The 20,557-nt window shown below is 38.2% G+C and overlaps 1 protein-coding gene across 1 annotated transcript in view; it reads left to right on the plus strand.

Moving 5' to 3' along the window:
* MALRD1 (MAM and LDL receptor class A domain containing 1) overlaps nucleotides 1–20,557 on the plus strand; it is a 555,525-nt gene that overhangs the window by 412,320 nt on the left and 122,648 nt on the right. Inside the window, exon 34 of the mRNA XM_061435952.1 lies at nucleotides 8,203–8,404. Coding sequence (XP_061291936.1) covers nucleotides 8,203–8,404 — 202 coding nt within the window. The remainder of the gene's footprint in view (nucleotides 1–8,202; nucleotides 8,405–20,557) is intronic.

A 20,557-nucleotide genomic window follows, 5' to 3' on the forward strand; every position in this document is an offset into this window, starting at 1 on the left:
AAGGGCCTGGGTTCAATCCCTGGTAAGGGAACTAAGATTTTTCAAGCCATGTGGCCAAAAAAGAGAAAAGACTCTGACTTCAATTGAGGCTTGTTTCTTAAATGCAAAATGACCTTAGGCCCTCTAGGGGTGATGCAGAGCACAATAAATCATTGAGGGCCAGGTATTTTGAGGTATTCTAGAAAGGACATCTGATACACCGATTGGCAACTACCCTTATCACCACGTATAATAATATCATAGATAATTGAATTATGAATTAATAAAATATTGTATATAAACAGTTCCTAGTAATAAAGGAAAATGCATTTTAGACTTAGGTAAGTAAGTAAAGTCACTCAGTCATGTCTGACTCTTTGCAACCCCCATGAATGGTAGCCAACCAGGCTCCTCTGTCCATGGGATTTTCCAGGCAAGAGTACTGGAGTGGGCTGCCATTTCCTTCTCCAGGGGATTTTCCCAACCCAGGGATTGAACTCGGGTCTCCAGCATTGCAGGCAGACACTATACCATCTTAGCCACCAGGGAAGCCCATTTTAGATTATATTCACACAAATCAGGACACTAGATTACCACTTAGTTCAATGAAGTCGTAATTTACAAACTGATAACCTGAATTAATGACTTGCCCCAAGTCTCTGATTTTTACCATGTGATGTTACCACAGAGGCAAGGACCTGGCCTATTTCTTAATTATCACTAGTGCTATAGAAATTCTTCCAGTGATATGTTGAGTAAAAGGATAAATGATAAAAATGTGAAGTGTCAGGAAGGAAAAAATATATTCAAAAAAGTTTAATATATACTTATATTTATAGAACTGTGCATTCAAAATTAAATAGGTTATAGTTTGTATGGCACATGCTTAAGGCAATTTACACATCAGATTTTTCTGCTTAGTCCTTTTGTTTATTATTAATGCTTAATTTTAAAGTGCTTTTTTATGATATGTTATTACAAAAGTTGTTGAGAGGCATTATCAGTATTTGGTCTATAATTTCATTCTTTTATTAAACACATTTTAACTGTCCCAGGCTAATAAGTTTGCTCTCATTCCTGTTACATGCTGAACCTCATAGTCCTTATATCCACAAGTGGTGATACACTGCTTATCAATGACGGCTTTTGAGAATAACCTCAGAGAATCTTTAACAGAGGAAACAACGATACACGCAAATATCCCCAGGCATAAAAAGTAGGAAGTCTGTGTAAATGAGCAGACTTAGCAAATTTCTGCCCTCTAAACAAACTTATCAAACTCTAGAAAATACCCTCCATTTGAGCATTCCATATTATTTTAGCAAAAACATAGTCAGTCATGTACTAAGGCAATAATTCTCAACGTGTACGCATGCTGGTGTGTCAGTCATTTGTAAAATGGGACACAGGTAATACGCAAGAACAGTAGTTAAAATGAACCCAAGTATTTTTCAGTGATTTCTTCCCTTTTTGAGTATAGCTTCAAGATTCTCCCTGTATCAGTGTCCTATATTTCTTCTGACAGGTCTTACTGAATAGAAGACAAGAAAGGTAAGGTTGTACCTGGTGTGCCAGGCATTTTGCTGAGCAGTTTGTGTAACACTGAGGATGCTGTGATGGGGAGTGTGTCCGTAGGAGAATGTGTCCAACAGAATGTTTCATCCAGCGTGTTGTGTAGTGAGAATCATGGGCTTATGTTAACAGCTTAGCAAAGGTGGGTGCACAGACCTTGATGGCAGAGATACTTCAATAGTGCAGACAGAGGAAACAGTGCTGACACGTGCTGTTATCTTTTATTGTATATAATAGGAAAATAAATCTCAGAATGGGAAAAACCTTGCTGTTAGTTTCTATTAAAGTATAAATTAGCAGGCTGAGAAGGCACTCTGTGAAATGCAAAGGTTGACACTCAGGAGAAGGAGCTGATCGAATATGACCTTCAAATTAGACTTTCCCTTTAGAATATAATAAAAGCAGGAAAAGAAAAGTGACCTAAAGTTGAAGAGTTATGCTGCTAAAAATTAAAATCAAGTCACAGTTTTAGGATAGAGGCATGGGAATTTGCAAAAGAAGATATTTCTTACACCTGCCTAAAAGCAAGCTAGGTGCAAAGTCACCTTGAGAAAAAACCAAAAGTCAGCTCTGCTTTAAAGTCTGGGTCCCAAGCTGAATATTACTTCTTAAAAAGAGAAAAACACTTAATATATTCATAGTTAAAGCAACTTTTTTCCCCCATTTTTATTTTGTGAAATCCATCAGTCTATTTTCCTGATAGATTTTGGCTTTAATGCTTTGTTTAGGAAGCCTTTTCCTGTCATAAATAGCAAAATATTCTCACTTGTTTGTTATCACATAATTTTGATTTTCAGATCTAACTGATTAATGTAGTCATAATTGATTTTGTGTATATGTGGTGAGAAGTTAGAAACTCATGATTTTCTTTCCAGATACGAAGCTGGTTATTCCAAGACTGTTGATTCAATACTATGCCCTCTCTTTGTTGATTAGACATGCTTTCGTTATCATTGTTAAGTTTATGTATACCTTTGTAAATTTTCTATGGATGTGTAAGAAAATGATTGCTTCTTAGTTGAAACAAAGATAGATAGATACACAGAGATGATAGAAACACAGAGATAAATCATGATCCTCTACAACCTTACTCACTGTTATTGACTTAATTTGACAATTTAGGAAAAAGACATTTTTCCTCCAGTATAAAGTCTCAATTTGGTTTTCTGTTTTTATTGGTCTCAGCTTCTATATTTCAAAGCCATGTGGTGGAATGCATGAAGATTCAAGACAGTTATATGTGTGAGAGGAATTATAATGTTTATCAATTTTAAATATCCCCCCTTTATACTTACCTGAAATCTTATTTTGTTTGTTTATAATACAGACATCCTTACCACTTTAAAAATAAATACTTTAACATCTTATTCATCCCAACAATGGAAACAGTGAGAGACTTTATTTTGGGGGTGCTCCAAAATCACTGCAGATGGTGACTGCAGCCATGAAATTAAAAGACAATTGCTCCTTGGAAGAAAAGCTTTGACAAACCTAGACAACATATTAAAAATCAGAGACAATACTTTGCCAACAAAGGTCCATCTAATCTAAGCTATGGTTTTTCTAGTAGTCATGTATGGATGTGAGAGTTGGACTGTAAAGAAAGTTGAGTGCTGAAGAATTGATGCTTTTGAACTGTGGTGTTGGAGAAGACTCTTGAGAGTCCCTTGGACTGCAAGGAGATCCAACCAGTCCATCCTAAAGGAAATCAGTCCTGAATATTCTTTGGAAGGACTGATGCTGAAGCTGCAACTCCAATACTTTGGTCACCAATGTGAAGAACTGACTCATTTGAAAAGACCCTGATGCTGGGAAAGCTACAAGGCAGGAGGAGAAAGGGATGACAAAGGATGAGATGGTTGGATGGCATCACTGACTCAATGGACATGAGTTTGAGCAAGCTCTGAGAGTTTGAGACAGACAGGGAAGCCTGGCGTGCTACAGTCCATGGGATCACAAAGAGTTGGACACAACTGAGCAACTCATCTAGAGCCAGACATCCTGGAATGTGAAGTCAAGTGGGCCTTAGAAAGCATCCCTACGAACAAAGCTAGTGGACGTGATGGAATTCCAGTTGAGCTATTTCAAATCCTGAAAGATGATGCTGTGAAAGTGCTGCACTCAATATGCCAGCAAATTTGGAAAACTCAGCAGTGGCCACAGGACTGGAAAAGGTCACTTTTCATTCCAATCCCAAAGAAAGGCAATGCCAAAGAATGCTCACACTACCGCACAATTGCACTCATCTCACATGCTAGTAAAGTAATACTCAAAATTCTCCAAGCCAGGCTTCAGCAATATGTGAACCATGAACTTCCTGATGTTCAAGCTGGTTTTAGAAAAGACAGAGGAACCAGAGATCAAATTGCCAACATCCGTTGAATCATGGAAAAAGCAAGAGAGTTCCAGAAAAACATCTATGTCTGCTTTATTGACTACACAAAAGCCTTTGACTGTGTGGATCACAATAAACTGGAAAATTCTGAAAGAGATGGGAATACCAGACCACCTGACCTGCCTCTTAAGAAATCTATATGCAGGTCAGGAAGCAACAGTTAGAACTGGACATGGAACAACAGACTGGTTCCAAATAGGAAAAGGAGTCCAGCAAGGCTGTATATTGTCACCCTGCTTATTTAACTTATATGCAGAGTACATCATGAGAAACGTTGGACTGGAAGAAGCACAAGCTGGAATCAAGACTGCCGGGAGAAATATCAGTAACCTCAGATATGCAGATGACACCACCCTTATGGCAGAAAGTGAAGAGGAACTCAAAAGCCTCTTGATGAAAGTGAAAGTGGAGAGTGAAAAAGTTGGCTTAAAGCTCAACATTCAGAAAACGAAGATCATGGCATCCAGTCCCATCACTTCATGAGAAATAGATGGGGAAACAGTGTCAGACTTTATTTTTTGGGGCTCCAAAATCACTGCAGATGGTGACTGCAGCCATGAAATGAAAAGATGCTTACTCCTTGGAAGGAAAGTTATGACCAACCTAGATAGCATATTCAAAAGCAGAGACATTATTTTGCCAACAAAGGTCCGTCTAGTCAAAGCTATGGTTTTTCCTGTGGTCATGTATGGATGTGAAAGTTGGACTATGAAGAAGGCTGAGCGCTGAAGAATTGATGCTGTTGATCTGTGGTGTTGGAGAAGACTCTTGAGAGTCCCTTGGACTGCAAGGAGATCCAACCAGTCCATTCTGAAGGAGATCAGTCCTGGGATTTCTTTGGAAGGAATGATGCTGAAGCTGAAACTCCAGTACTTTGTCCACCTCATGCGAAGAATTGCCTCATTGGAAAAGACTCTGATGCTGGGAGGGATTGGGGGCAGGAGGAGAAGGGGACGACAGAGGATCAGATGTCTGGATGGCATCACTGACTCGATGGACGTGAGTCTGAGTGAACTCCAGGAGTTGGTGATGGGCAGGGAGGCCTGGCGTGCTGCGATTCATGGGGTCACGAAGAGTTGGACACGGCTGAGCGACTGAACTGAACTGAACTGAACATCAGTTATAAACAGCTTATGGCTGGATTTTTTTTTCTGTAATCTAAGATGTGATAAATCAGTGCCGTTCTTTCGCATCTATACAAACCATTTTTTGTGTACGTTTTCTATTTGTCTGTTTGTTTGTTTCATTATTTACCGTGTTAGCTCTGTCTTCATTTATATTGATTGTACTTCCTTTACTTCTTCTTATTTCCTGTGTTTCTACATTCTAATTGCTATATTTTTTTCTGTAAAGTGGACACTTATTTTTTAGTAAATCTCTATAAAATATTTATCCATTTTTGTTGAAAATTAATTGCATACTTTAAACTACCTATCCCGCAAAAAAAAAAAAAAGACCTTTGGCAAAATTTTATTGACCTAAACTAACCCTCTCAAACAGCTCTATGACTTACTAAAGTTAGGTGCATATTGTAAACGTCATCTACTTTCCTGGCAATTGTATTCTTTAAAATTCCTTTGACATCATCAGTATATAATTATCAATGATAATTATCAAAGAGCATGGTCTTTGCTCACTACTCTTTATTAATCCCTATTGTTGTTCAGTCACTCAGTCATGTCTGACTTTGCGACCCCATGGACTGCAGCATACCAGGTTTCCCTGTCTCACTATCTCTCAGAGTTTGCTCGAAGTCATGTCCATTGAGTTGATAATCCTCCCAACCGTCTTATCCTCTGTGGCCCCCTTCTCCTCCTACCCTCAGTCTTAATCCCTGTGCAGTCCACTATATTGAATTATTTTTGTTTAATGTGTTCATTAGTTTGCTCTGCTCATGGCCACCATAACAAAATACTTTCTCCAGTAGTATATACCCAACCTCTGTGTTCTAGGTATGCAAGTCTGCATCAATAACTCCTAACAAAATGACTGACCGGGCTTTTCATGGAATTCTTTGATTAATTATAAGCTGGTGACACATGTATAGATTCTTCTCTATGCTGTCCATCTCTTACAGTTATTCCAGAATTCTGCTGGGAACAGTCAATTTTGTGGGTTTTTTTCACCTGTGGATGTTTGCAAATTCCTTAGTTTGGTTTATGTAATTTCTTTTCTTTCTTCTTTTTTTTTTTGGTTTATGTAATTTCAACCAACAGTTTTCATTTAATTTAAAACTTCCAGAAAGAATTTACCATTTTTGTACATTGGTAGATGTGCTCCTAATTTTCCAGTGCTTCTGTGGACGGAAACATTTTTGAGGTGTATAGATAAACGTATGTTTTCAGTTAGCCATCAGAACCAGAAATCATTTTTCCAAATATTTACAATTCTTCAGAATACACTAAAAGAGTAAATCAAATAATAATTCCATTTTTTTTTCCTGTTTGTAGTTTTACAGTCTAAAATTTCCTTCCTTTTGAGGGAAGATCCTTTGAAGGCGTTTTGAAGGTAGTCTGTACAGTTATATTACTAATTGGGATTAAAAAAAAAAAACAAACTTAGAGGTATCAGGCTAACATTGAATGCTACATAGGTCATTCTGCTGTTAAGAGGCACTTTGATTCTGATTACTCCTAAATAGTGTGTCTCTTTCAAAGAATGTGAAGTTAATGTTGTAGTTAGGTTCAGTTCAGTTGCTCAGTTGGGTCTGACTGTTTGTGACTCTGTGGACTGCAGCACACCAGACTTCCCTGTCCATCACCAACTCCCAGAGCTTACTCAAACTTATGCCCATCAAGTCGGTGATGCCATCCAACCATCTCATCCTCTGTTGTCCCCTTTTCTTCCCACCTTCAATCATTCCCAGCATCAAGGTCTTTTCCAATGAGTCAGTTATTCACATCAGGTGGCCGAAGTATTGCAGTTTCAGCTTCAACATCAGTCTGTCCAATAAATGTTCAGGACTGATTTCCTTTAGTATGGACTGGTTGGATCTCCTTGCAGTCCAAGGGACTCTCAAGAGTCTTCTCCAACACCACAGTTCAAAAGCATCGATTCTTCAGCGCTCAGCTTTCTTTATAGTCCAACTCTCACATCCATATATGACTACTGGAAAAACCAGTAGTTTTCCAAAACTGGAAAAACCAGCTTTGACTAGACAGACCTTTGTTGGCAAAGTAACATCTCTGCTTTTTAATATGCTATCTAGGTAGGTCAGAGAAGGCAATGGCACCCCACTCCAGTACTCTTGCCTGGAAAATCCCATGGACAGAGGAGCCTGGTAGGTTGCAGTCCATTGGGTCGCTAAGAGTCGGACTGAGCGACTTCACTTTCACTTTTCACTTCCATGCGTTGGAGAAAGAAATGGCAACCCACTCCAGTGTTCTTGCCTGGAGAATCCCAGGGACGGGGGAGCCTGGTAGGCTACCGTCTATGGGGTCATACAGAGTCGGACACGACTGAAGTGACTTAGCATAGCATAGGTTGGTCATAATTCTTCCAAGGAGCAAGCATCTTTTAATTTCATGGCTGCAGTCACCATCTGCAGTGATTTTGGGGCCCCCAAAATAAAGTCTGTCACTTTTTCCATTGTTTCCCCCATCTATTTGCCATGAAGTGATGGGACCAGATGCCATGATCTTAATTTTCTGAATGTTGAGTGTTAAGCCAACTTTTCACTTTCCTCTTTCACTTTCATCAAGAGGCTCTTTAGTTCTTCCTTGTTTTCTGCCATAAGGATGGTATCATCTGAGTATCTGTGGTTATTGATATTTCTCCCAGCAATCTTGATTCCAGGTTGTGCTTCATACAGTCCAGCATTTCTCATGATGTACTCTGCATATAAGTTAAATAAGCAGGGTGACAACATACAACCTTGAAGTATCCCTTTCCTGGTTTGGAACCAGTCTGTTGTTCCATGGTTTTTTGTTTTTTTTGTTGTTGTTGTTTTTTAAGTGGTAAAAAATTCTGGTTGCACGCCTCCTCCAGCTTTTTAGAGACTTGAAATAGTTGAACTTTGGAGCCATATCTAAGTTGGTACACAGAAATCAATATGACAGAACTAAACAAGGTCTGATTCACCAAAGAAATATAACATCCATAGGCAACCATGCTTTTACACATATAGAAGTATTGTTATTGGGTTGTCACATTGCCAGAGTCCATTCTTTCATTGACAACCTGGATGTCCGTGTTCCTCTAATACCTAAACCACAAAGAGTTGATTTTTTTCTGTTTGTTTTCTTCCCTGTTGTTAGGTGTATACCGTTGATGAATCTGGACTAAACATCCTTATGTGGTCAGTGATTGGCAATAAACGCACTGGTTGGATGTACGGACATGTTCCTCTCTCGAGTAACAGTCCATTTAAAGTGGCATTTGAAGCTGATTTGAGTGGAAAACAGAACATCCTTATCGCCCTTGATGACATCTCTTTTACCCCAGAGTGTGTATTTGGAGGTAAGCAATTCCTTCTGAAAATGGGCTGTACAAAGACTGTTTTAGATATCTAAACATAAAAGAATTGGGAATTTCTGAGGAATTCCGTTTCTTTTCATGCAGTCTTACTCATGCATTGTAGAAAGAGCAGTATACACAGCTGGAGGTAAAGTGTTTCTCTCCATGAAACTTTATCATGAAATTTCCATGTCCTCTAGGCAACAAAGTAGCTTTGACTAAAGTTCTTTAAGAAACCCAGAGAAAATTTAGTTTTCTCAATATAGCTTTGTTGTCTTATTTTTTCTTTTAATTTCCAAAGGTTCACAGTAACTGCCCAAAGACTCTTCTGCTCACCCGTCTTTTCCATCCAGATTAACTTTTCCCCTTCTGTTTCTACATTACAATCTAGAACTCTTATTCTATTGCATCAAGGAAAAAAAGTCTTGTAATTAACTCCTTTTCTAAGAAATCATACCTTTAACAAAAATCTGAGTTTCTGATGTTTAAGATGCTTCCATTTAAGTGGCTATTTGTTCTCATAAAAATCCTTCACTTTATCAACATTAGAGAGTAGGGTCATTGCCTTTCAAACTGTCCATTAATTTTGTATGCTGCAACTTTGCTGCATTTATTTATTGTTTCCAACAGGGAATTTTTTTGGTGAAGTCTCAGGGTTTTCTATGTATACTATCACATTACCTGCAAATAGTAACAGTTTTACTTCTTCCATTTCAATGTGGATGCTGTTTACTTTTTTTTCCCCCTGATTGCTGTGGCTAGGACTTCAATATTATATTGAATAAAAGTAGACAGAGTGTGCATCCTTGTCTTGTTCCTGATCTTTTTGGAGGTAAAGTGTTTATCTTTTCATCATTAGGTATAACATCAGCTGTGGGTTTGTCTTCTATGGACTTTATTATGTTGATGTACATTTCTTCTATATTTTCTTTGGGAAAATTCTTAGCGAAAAATGGATGTTGATTTTGCCAAATGCCTTTTATGCATTTATGGAGAGGATCATATGATTTTTATCCTTTATTCTGTTAATATGGTGTATCACACTGACTCACTTTCAGATTTTCAGTAATCCTTCCATCCCTAGAAGATATCCCAGTTGATCATTACATACAATCTTTATAATGTGTTGTTTAATTTGGTTTGCTAATATTTCATTGAAGATTTTTCATTCATTTTCATCAGGAATATTGACTTATAATTTTCTTTCCTTATAGTGTCCGTATTTTGTTTATGTATATAATTCTGACCTCACAGAATGAGTTTGAAAGTGTTCTCTCCTCTTCTGTTTTTGGAAGAGTTTGACAAGTACTGATATTAGTTCTTATTTGAATGTTTTGTAGAACTCACCTGTGAAGCCTTCTTATGTTGGACTTTGGTGTGTTGGAAGATTTTTAATTACTGATTCAATCTCTTTACTAGCATCCATCAGCTCAGATTTTCTATTTCTTCCTGAACCAGTCTTGGAAGATTGTGTTACTGAGAATCAATCCATTTCCTCTAGATTGTCCAATGTATTTGGCGTATTATTGTATGTAGTAGTCTCTCATTATCTTTTGTATTTCTGTGTTATTGGTTATAACATCCCCTCTTTCATATATGATTTTATCTGAGTCCTGTCTTTTCCTTGGTGAGTCTAGCTAAAGATTTGTCATTTTGTTTATCATTTCAAAGAACCAGCTCTTGATTTCACTGATCTTTTCTATTGTGCTTTTAGTCTCTATTTGATTTATTTCTGTTCTAATCTTTGGTATTCCCTTCCTTCCACTAACTTTGGGCTTTTTTAGTTCTTCTTTTTGAACAATCTTTCCAGCTACATTTTTTTGTTGTTGCTATTGTCGTTAAATTGAAAGAAAATAGATCTTTGGGGAGTGAATGCAATTCCAAAAAAAAGAAATGTTATCCTGGGGCATCCCTTTTAACTTGACTTGGTAAATATAAAATGACAGCAACTAGCAAGGTGCCAAACAAAATAATGAAATTCATAAGGAATTCACGGGGAATAGGCAGCCACAAGTTCTTGTTTATATTATCACTGCTAAATGACAGTAGCTCTCACCTCATTCTTGAATAGAGATTTTTCTTCTTTTTTCCCATCTCTGGATGTGAACAGAGAGTATTACTCTGGAGCATTTCCAGGACTGGTATATTCTCTTGAAGGCAAATTATTTAAAAATGGACATATTTGTCTGTTTTCATCATCTTCATCATTTATATTATCTCCGGTGATGTATTCTATATTCCTAGAGGAGTCCTGTTAAATAGGAGATACTCAATAAACATGTCCTATGAATAAACAATAAATATGTCAAATGAAAAGATGAATAAGTAAAAGTCATCAACTGAATTTATATGATACCCCTCTTCACTACCAACAATGAACTCTGCCTCCAGTCTTATTTTCTAACCCTTGTTTTGGAAAAAGGAAAGAGACAGCAATAGACAGAGCTGTGTGAATTGTCCAATGTACTCTGTGTGACTGTATTGAGAGGTAGAAAGATAACAATTATACTAAAAATTTGGAGACATGAGTCTAAATCATGACTGTATCACCAAACTCTTATATAATTTTCAAAGAAATTTAAACTCCTTAGATCATGTTATATTACCAGGGAGATGAAATAAACAATGTCTTCTCTCTCTTTTAATTCTACTATCTTATGATCATAGGGGATGGGATTTGTAAAAGAGGATCAGGAAAGCAGAAGGAAGGGATAGAAAATGATCTAGAAAAGAAGACAGTCCAGAGAGAATGATGAGGAAGTTCAGAGGGTCCAGGAGTTAGAGCAGAAATGTCATTGTGGGAAGACATAGAAGACTTCTCATTACTTGCTGTGTTTGTAAACTTGAGTAAGTCTGCCCTTCATTTAACCAAAAGTGAAGGGAAAGTTGCTTTGTTGCATCCAACTCTTTGTGACCTCATGGACTATACAGTCCATTCAATTTTCCTGGGCAGAATACTGGAGTGGGTAGCTGCTCCCTTCTCGAGGGGATCTTCCTGACCCAGGAATCAAACTGAGGTTTCCTGCATTGCAGGCAGATTATGAGCTGAGCTACCAGGGAATCCCATGTAACTAAAGTTTGCTGTGAATCTACTGTGTGCTGCCCTGAATTTAGATTGAAAAGTCATATGTGCCTATAATACTACTGCCAGCTCTCCAGAAGTTTAATATCTAAGGACATATTGGGATAGCAATGCATCCTTGAAAGCTTAAAATAGTAGTAAATGTAATTGAAACTCTCTTAGCTCTAAACTATGGTTCTAAGACAGTTTCATTTGACTTGAAGGCAGCATCAGGCGTAGAAAAGTGGTTTATTGAGCCATCAATGAATATTCCTGAGAAATATTCAGTGGTGTGCTGGTAAGCTAGTTCTCAAGAGGATAAAAAAGCCCTGTGTGTAGCATTTTCCTATTTCCTTGGTGTCGATTCTCCAGCATGGTTAATTTTAATTTACCAGTATGACATCACTGCAGGTTGGTGGGTTTAAGAAGAAAAGCATGCCGTCTTTTTCTTTACATAGGCTGCTCTACACACACTTCAGAGGAAGGATCCTCACTGTTAATGGTGTTTGCTTCCTACCAACACCACACAGGAGTGAAGACCACAGCTGTGGTCCAGGGCGAAGAATCAGTTCAGTTCACTTGCTGTTGTTCTGGCTCTTTGCGAACCCATAGACTGCAGCACACCAGGCTGCCCTGTCCATCACCAATACCTAGAGCTCACCCAAACTCATGTCCATTGAATTGGTGATGCCATCCAACCATCTTGTCCTCTGTCATCCCTTTTTTCTCCTGCCTTCATACTTTCCAAGCATCAGTGTCTTTTCTAATAAAGTCAGTTCTTTGCACCATGTGGCCAAATTATTGGAACTTCAGCTTCAGCATCAGTCCTTCCAGTGAATTTTTAGGACTCATTTCCTTTAGGACTGACTGGTTTGATATCCTTGCTGTCCAAGGGACTCTCAAGAGTCTTCTCCAACACCACAATTTGAAAGCACCAATTCTTCAGAGCTCAGCTTTCTTTATAGTCCAACTCTTACATCCATCCATGACTACTGGAAAAACAATGGCTTTGACTAGACATACTTGTTGGTAAAGTAATGTCTCTGCCTTTTAATATGCTGTCTAGGTTCAGTTCGGTTCAGTTCAGTCGCTCAGTCGTGTCCAACTCTTTGCGACCCCATGAATCGCAGCACACCAGGCCTCCCTGTCCATCACCAACTCCCGGAGTTCAATCAGACTCACATCCATCGAGTCAGTGATGCCATCCAGCCATCTCATCCTCTGTAGTCCCCTTCTCCTCCTGCCCCCAATCCCTCCCAGCATCAGAGTCTTTTCCAATGAGTCAACTCTTCACATGAGGTGGCCACAGTCCTGCAGTTTCAGCTTTAGTATCATTCCTTCCAAAGAAATCCCAGGGCTGATCTCCTTCAGAATGGACTGGTTGGATCTCCTTGCAGTCCAAGGGACTCTCAAGAGTCTTCTCCAACACCACAGTTCAACAGCATCAATTCTTCGGCGCTCAGCCTTCTTCACAGTCCAACTCTCACATCCATACATGACCACAGGAAAAACCAGAGCCTTGACTAGACGAACCTTTGTTGGCAAAGTAATGTCTCTGCTTTTGAATATGCTATCTAGGTTGGTCATAACTTTTCTTCCAAGGAGTAAGCGTCTTTTAATTTCATGGCTGCAGTCACCATCTGCAGTGATTTTGGAGCCCCAAAAAATAAAGTCTGACATTGTTTCCCCATCTATTTCCCATGAAGTGCTGGGACCGGATGCCATGATCTTCGTTTTCTGAATGTTGAGCTTTAAGCCAACTTTTTCACTCTCCTCTTTCACTTTCATCAAGAGGCCCTTTAGTTCTTCTTCACTTTCTGCTAGAAGGGTGGTGTTATCTGCATATCTGAGGTTATCGATATTTCTCCCGGCAATCTTGATTCCAGCTTGTGCTTCTTCCCGCCCAGCGTTTCTCATGATGTACTCTGCATATATGTTAAATAAGCAGGGTGACAATATACAGCCTTGCTGGACTCCTTTTCCTATTTGGAACCAGTCTGTTGTTCCATGTCCAGTTCTAACTGTTGCTTCCTGACCTGCATACAGATTAAAGCATCACTACAAACAAAGCTAGTGGAGGTGATGGAATTTCAGTTGCGCTATTTCAAATCCTGAAAGATGATGCTGTGAAAGTGCTGCACTCAATATGCCAGTAAATTTGGAAAACTCAGCCGTGGCCACAGGACTGGAAAAGGTCAGTTTTCATTCCAATCCCAAAGAAAGGCAATGCCAAAGAATGCTCAAACTACCACACAATTGTACTCATCTCACACGCTAGTAAAGTAATGCTCAAAATTCTCCAAGCTGTCTAGATTAGTCACAGTTTTTATTCAAAGGAACACACATCTTTTAATTTCATTGCTGCAGTCACCATCTGCAGTGATTTTGGAGACCAAGAAAATAAAGCCTCCCACTGTTTTCATTGTTTTCCCATCTATGTGTCATGAAGTGATTGGACCTGATGCCATGATCTTAGTTTTTTGGATGTTGAGTTTTAGGCCAACTTTTTCATTCTCCTCTTTCACTTTCATCAAAAGGCTCTTTAGTTCTGCTTGCTGCCATAAGTTTGGTGTCATCTGCATATCTGAAGTTACTGATATTCTGCCTGTAGTCTTGATTCTAGTTTGTGCTTCACCCAGCCTGTCATTTTGGATGATGTGCTCTGCATGTAAGTTAAATAAGCAGGGTGACAGTATACAGCCTCAGTGTATTCCTTTCCAATTTGGAACTAGTCCATTGTTCCATGTCCAGTTCTAACTGTTGCTTCTTGACCTGCATACAGATTTCTCAGGAGGCAGGTAAGGTGGTCTGATATTCCCATCTCTTTAAGAATTATCCATAGTTTGTTGTGATCTACACAATCAAAGGCTTTAGCATAGTCAAGAAAGCAAAAGTAGATGTTTTTCTGGAGCTCTCTTGCTTTTTTGATGATACAACAGATGTTGGCAATTTGATCTCTGGTTCCTCTGCCTTTTCTAAACCTAGCTTGAATATCTGGAAGTTCACTGTTCATGTACTGTTGAATCCTAGCTTGGATAATTTTGAGCATTTCTTTGCTAGCGTGTGAGATGAATGCAGTTGTGCGGTAATTTGAACATTCTTTGGCATTGCCTTTCTTTGGGATTGGAATGAAAACTGACCTTTTCTCTTCCTGTGGCCACTGCTGAGTTTTCCAAATTTTCTGGGATATTGAGTACAGCACTTTAATAGCATCATCTTTTAGGATTTGAAATAGCTCAGTTGGAATTCCATCACCTCCAAGCTTTGTTCATAGTGTTGCTTCCTAAGTCCCACTTGACCTCGCACTCCAGCAAAAAGGCAAAATGGTTGTCTGAGGAAGCCTTACAAATAGCTGAGAAAAGAAGCAAAAGGCAAGGAGAAAAGGAAAGATATACCCATTTGAATGCAGTTCAAGCAAGGAGAGATAAGAAAGCCTTCCTAAGTGATCAATGCAAAGAAATAGAGGGAAACAGTAGAATGGGAAAGACTAGAGATCTCTTCAACAAAGTTAGAGATACCAAGGGAGCGTTTCATGCAAAGATGGGCACAATAAAGGACAGAAATTGTATGGACTCAACAGAGGCAGAAGATATTAAGACGAGGTGGCAAGAATACACAGAACTATACAAAAAAGATTTCTATGACCCAGATAACCATGATGATGTGATCACTCACCTAGGGCCAGACATCCTGGAGTGCAAAGTCAGGGCAAAGGATGGGCATATTTATTTCATATAATGTATCCAGAATATTGCTAATGAAAACTTACCCTATCATAAGGATATTTATAGCATTTGTATCAGTTGATATTTTCAAAGCCCCAAAACGTCTTGGTTATGAATAGCCATAAAGGATATTATCAATATTTTAGTGCCTTTTTTTCCCTCAAATATTCACTTTGAAACCAGTATTTTTTACTCCATTTGCTTATTCCAAGCATACCTCAGGCAGCATATTCTATAGACTTCGCCTTCTTCCCCCACCCCCACCCCCCAACCCCCCAGTTCCCTTTTGTTGCTCAGACTGTAGTTCAAGGGCTTCTTATGACTCATCAGAATCTCTCTTATGGCTGCATACCCGATGTGTCTAATTTACTCACACATAATGATCAACTTAATGTTCTAGTCCCTACTGTAGTGTAAGTTCCAAAAAAGTATTTCTTGCAGTTTTCTTACCATAGCAACAGAAAGGTTTTTCTTTTTTATTGCAAGCAACAGTATCTGACTTAGGCTAACTTAAAAGGCAGAAAATAAGTTTATTGAAAGAATATTAGATTACTCCAAAAATTAAATGTAAAACTAAAAGTCTAAGAAAAATGAGCAGAAAGTGAGTAAAACTGCCTAATTCCACTGCCTATGAATACTTCCTTCAGAGCTGACCTGTCTACTTCCCTGCCATCATTATGAGTATTCTCTAATTGTGCCTTTCTCTTTCCCACAAAATTAAAAGAACTGATTGGAAGCATACTATTGACCAAGCCCTAGTCAAATGCCCATGCTTCAGAGTCTTGTAAGTTACTCTTTCATTTCTAATTTCCACATCATCCATCACCTGGATGATCACCATTCCTCTACTTCTTTAAAAAAGTTTGTAATCAAGCCTGAATATTCGGTAACCATATAGTTCAATTTATATGGCTGACCAGAAACAATAAATTATCTATCTATATGCCAGTGGTGAGAGAGGAAATAAAACTGAGACTAATCAAAATATAGTAATTCAGACCAGCTATAAAGAAGAAGGAAAATATTTAGAGACTCTCAGTTGCCTGCTGAATACACTGCTTACCCTTTATTGTAGCTCCTGGCTAGGTGTGTGATTCTGGTTCTAAAATGATCCCTTAAAACAGGACCTCTTGCCTTTCTCTAGTCTTGTCCTATATTTTCCTATATTCTCTCCTCTCATCTCATTGACTTTAATCTTACCACTTCTCAGGCTGGGAATGCCCTGTCCTTTATCTCCTCTTGTTAAAATCCTTTTTCACTTTCTAGGGCAGAGCAAAACCGTCATTATCCTTGAATTTATCCTTGATAGTCCCAGCAGGAAGACAAACTCTGTTCCAGATTGTCTTAGACTTAAATTTGCAGCTCTCCTGTAGTATATCTTGCATAGTATTTTGTGGTATGTGTAGCTTTTAGTTCTGTCACTTTTAGTTCCTCTACATTGAAAAATTTCCATTATCTTATTTTTTAAAGAAAATTTTGTTGTGTGTAAGTGATCTTTAATTTTAGGTTGATGGATAAAAATATAAATTTGAAAAAAGTATATGATATAGAGTAGATATCCATTTTATATCAGAAGTGGTATCATAGCAACTGTAGATAAATAAACCATAGTTTTAATACATGGGTCTGTTTTATAATACTGATTCAGTGAGTCATTCATGGGCCTAATCTTTAAAGGAATAATAATGAATGTACAAAAAGCTGAAGGAAAATTATTGTCTGTTCATTCTGATTCACTTACTGGTTTATAGAATATTGTTACGTTTTAAATCTGTTACTGTGGGTTGTGAAGTCCTCACAGTCTGTCAAATAATAGAATAATTCCTCTTTATTCCCAGAAAGGACATTAGATTAGAAGGGAAAAACACAGGAACCAGAAAAATGACATTAAAAGTGAATACCAAGCCAATTTATAGGAGTAAAATCTGGATTCCCTCTTAACTACATTTGGAGGAGCTTGTCTGTTGTACTATGAGGTGGTTCTTACTTGATTTCCTGCTGATCCTCAGACTGGAAGGAATTCTGTTGAATTAGGGGCAAGAAATCCAAATGACAACCATGGAAAAATCAGTCCCAGTAGGAACCATACTCCATTAGCCTGGATTTGACAAGTGCCTTATATTGAACATAACAATAAACCACACTTCTCTGTCTTAAAGGTGAATGCTCTTATGTGAAAAATGATGTTTACCACATAATCATATATATTTTGTACCATAGTATATAAATATATGTATATTTAAAATAAAATATGGAGATTGTTATTTCTCTACTGCACAGTCAGTTTGAAAATGATCATAACCTTTGCTGACTCTTTTCCTTTTACTTGGAAATACTCAGCAGGCCAAATGTTTTACCAAGCCAAGTGTATCTGAGGGATTCTGGGAGTTTTTCAATAGCCAAGGTCAGTCTGGGCCTGTTTAGTTCTCTTGGGCTATTTAAGTCTGTTTCTATTACAGGTCTCCTTATTCCCTGGAACACATGTGTTGTTATCTGGAAAACATTCAGATCTACGAAAACAAGGGTGTTTGTCTGTTGCCTAAGAAATAGAATAAGAAACTGACACTCATTCACTAAGAAATCTATTTTAAGAAAGGCCTTTTTTCTTTTCATTGAAAACAAGTGACTTCAACAGAATGCCCGTTTTTCTGATAGCATCTTACTGGCATGGTGAGAATATTTTACTCAGCAAAGACTGACCACTCTTTTAAATAGGAAAATAGAAAATAAAAAACAACTTTCTTGTCTTAACAAAGAGTAAATAAATGGGTTTACATATATGAGTTATCATTTTCACTAATATGAACTTCCTCAAAATAAAAAATATGAGGTTAGAGAAATAAGCAGTTTTTTATTAGAAAAAGGTATAAAGGAATAATAGACCCATAGTTGGTCTTCTCTGTTGGATGGAGATAATTGATAAGAAGTCAGTTCAAGTTCTAAAATATCCAGATCTTGCATTTTGCCCATTCTGCTGTTTCTGATTAAAATGTAATTAAGGTATGTTAAATAGGCATGCCTCCTATAGAATTCCATATGGAGCAAAATAATCCAACGCATTTTAAAATAATCATTTTTTAATCTTCCCAATAAATCAATTTTTGTCATTAAGCAACGAATGAAGTACTATTTCTATGAGTTCTTTTTGACTTAAAGTGTATTTTTAACTTTTAAAATTTTATTTTACAATGTTGTATTAGTTTCAGGTATATAGCTGTACATTTTAAATGGGTTTATTAGAAGGGCAGAAATTAGTCTTCAAATTATGTGATTTTAAAATTAATAGTAATTCAATCATATAGAACACTAAACTTTAGAGAAAGTTATTCATTCCTATTCCTCAAAAGTTATAGTAAGTTAAACATAGCTGGAAGTATTTGTCTTTGTGCTTAGAGCCAAGGCCCTGTTAACTAAAAGTTATGGGCTATCCCCACCACTTTCTCTTGGATCATAGAGGCAGTCACTACAGTACAGCTGGGAGATCTCTAAAAGACCACCATATTTAATTCCTGACTGGTCGTCTCTACTGCCCACCTCCATATCTTCATCTTGGTATCTGCCTCTCTCCTTTGACTTTCTAGGGACATGTAGAAAGTCCCCAAAGTAGGTATGAAATTCAGCAATGTTCCCTCACAGACAGATTGCCTGAGACTCTTAGATTTCCTTCAATTGTGTGTATTTGTAGAGTGTGTTAAAGAAACAGCTTTCCACTCTCCATCTCAACCCTTCTACACTGAGACAAAGATGTAATAATTGATTGATGCCAAGACACCCTCTCATAATTATAAGTGAAAACCTTCCCACTTACAGGAATGACAACAGCATTCTCTTCTCTGCCTCACCTCAACTGACAAAGAGTATTGTGCTGAGTCATTCAGTAGTGTCTGACTCTTTGTGACCCCATGGACTGTAGCCCACCAGGCTCCTCTGTCCATGGGTATCCACCAGGCAAGAATACTGGAGTGGGTTGCCATTCCCTCCCTCCAGGTGATCTTCCCAGCCCAGGAATTGAACCCAGGTCTCCCATGTTACAGGTGGATTCTTTACCATCTGAGCCACCAGGGAAGCCCAAAGAGTACAATACAGTCATAACTGAAAGAGAGTCACTATTTCCTCTGCAATTTTAGGCTTAATGGGAGAGCACTGGTGAGACTGAACCAGGAGTTAAGTCACTGAATAACCACAGGACAGTGGACCTTTATCTTATGAGGACAGCAGACTTCATTGTGTCAGACTTTGGAGAACCATTTTTGAGCAGGATTCTTCTTTTGGGAAATATATATTTGAAGCAATGTAAAGCATGGATTAAAAGGGGAGTGTACTTAATAATATTGGCCCTAATATAGAAGTCAAGAGTTTAACATTTGGGGAATTCTTTGACTATTAAAATTTAGTTAATATGGAACTAGAGCTATCAGTGAACAGTAGCATTACATTAAGTCAAGTACTTTACCTGACCCAACAGTGCATACAAAAGAGGCCACACCAGCATAGATATGGCAGACCAAGAAGTATAGTATAGCATTATCTGGAGATGATAAGAGAGGAATTTATCTCTTATCCACTGGGGTCTCTCTCTGGGTTCCAGGCTTCATGACAAGAAAGGAATGACCAACAACTGTTCTAACATTCCATATTTTATGCATGTTTCCACATTCACATATGTTTTAGATTACTGAAGGGTATAAGTAGGCAGAAAATTCTTCATTTATGCAGTTTCAGACATTTGCAGTGGAATCACTATTTATAGTTAGGAAGGTATTGGCTATCACTGTGGCAAATACTGATGTTGGGTAAAAATGATGTTCTGCTCCTTCGGCTCTTGATTTTCCCCAGTATGGAAACTGTGTTTTTTTATTTTCTCTCACGTCCAGCCTCTGTGTGCTGGGGAGAGAGCGGCTCCATCACAACCTCATGTTGTAGGTAACCCAATATCCACTGCCGTGTGTCTCTCCTCCAGCCTTTCTGTCACTAGCAAAGAGCTTCATGGTTTCAAATAACCTGCCTCTGTGTGTAGTGCATGAGCACATATATCCATACACACAGTTGTTACACAAAAGTACATATATGCATTTATCAGTGCTAATCTGTTCAGTTAAGTTTAGTTGCTTAGTCATGTCCGATCTTTGCAACCCCATGGACTGTAGCACACCAGGCCTCCCTGTCCATCACCAACACCTGGAGCTTGCTCAAACTCATGTGCATCAGTGATGCCATCCAACCATCTCATCCTCTGTCGTCCCCTTCTCCTTCTCCCTTCAATCTTTCCCAACATCAGCGTCTTTTCCCATGAATCAGTTCTTCACATTAGGTGGCCAAAGTACTGGAGCTTCACCTTCAGCATCAATCATTCCAACGAATATTCAGGAC

Source organism: Bos javanicus, chromosome 13 (genome assembly GCF_032452875.1).
Source record: "Bos javanicus breed banteng chromosome 13, ARS-OSU_banteng_1.0, whole genome shotgun sequence".
NCBI lineage: Eukaryota > Metazoa > Chordata > Mammalia > Artiodactyla > Bovidae > Bos > Bos javanicus.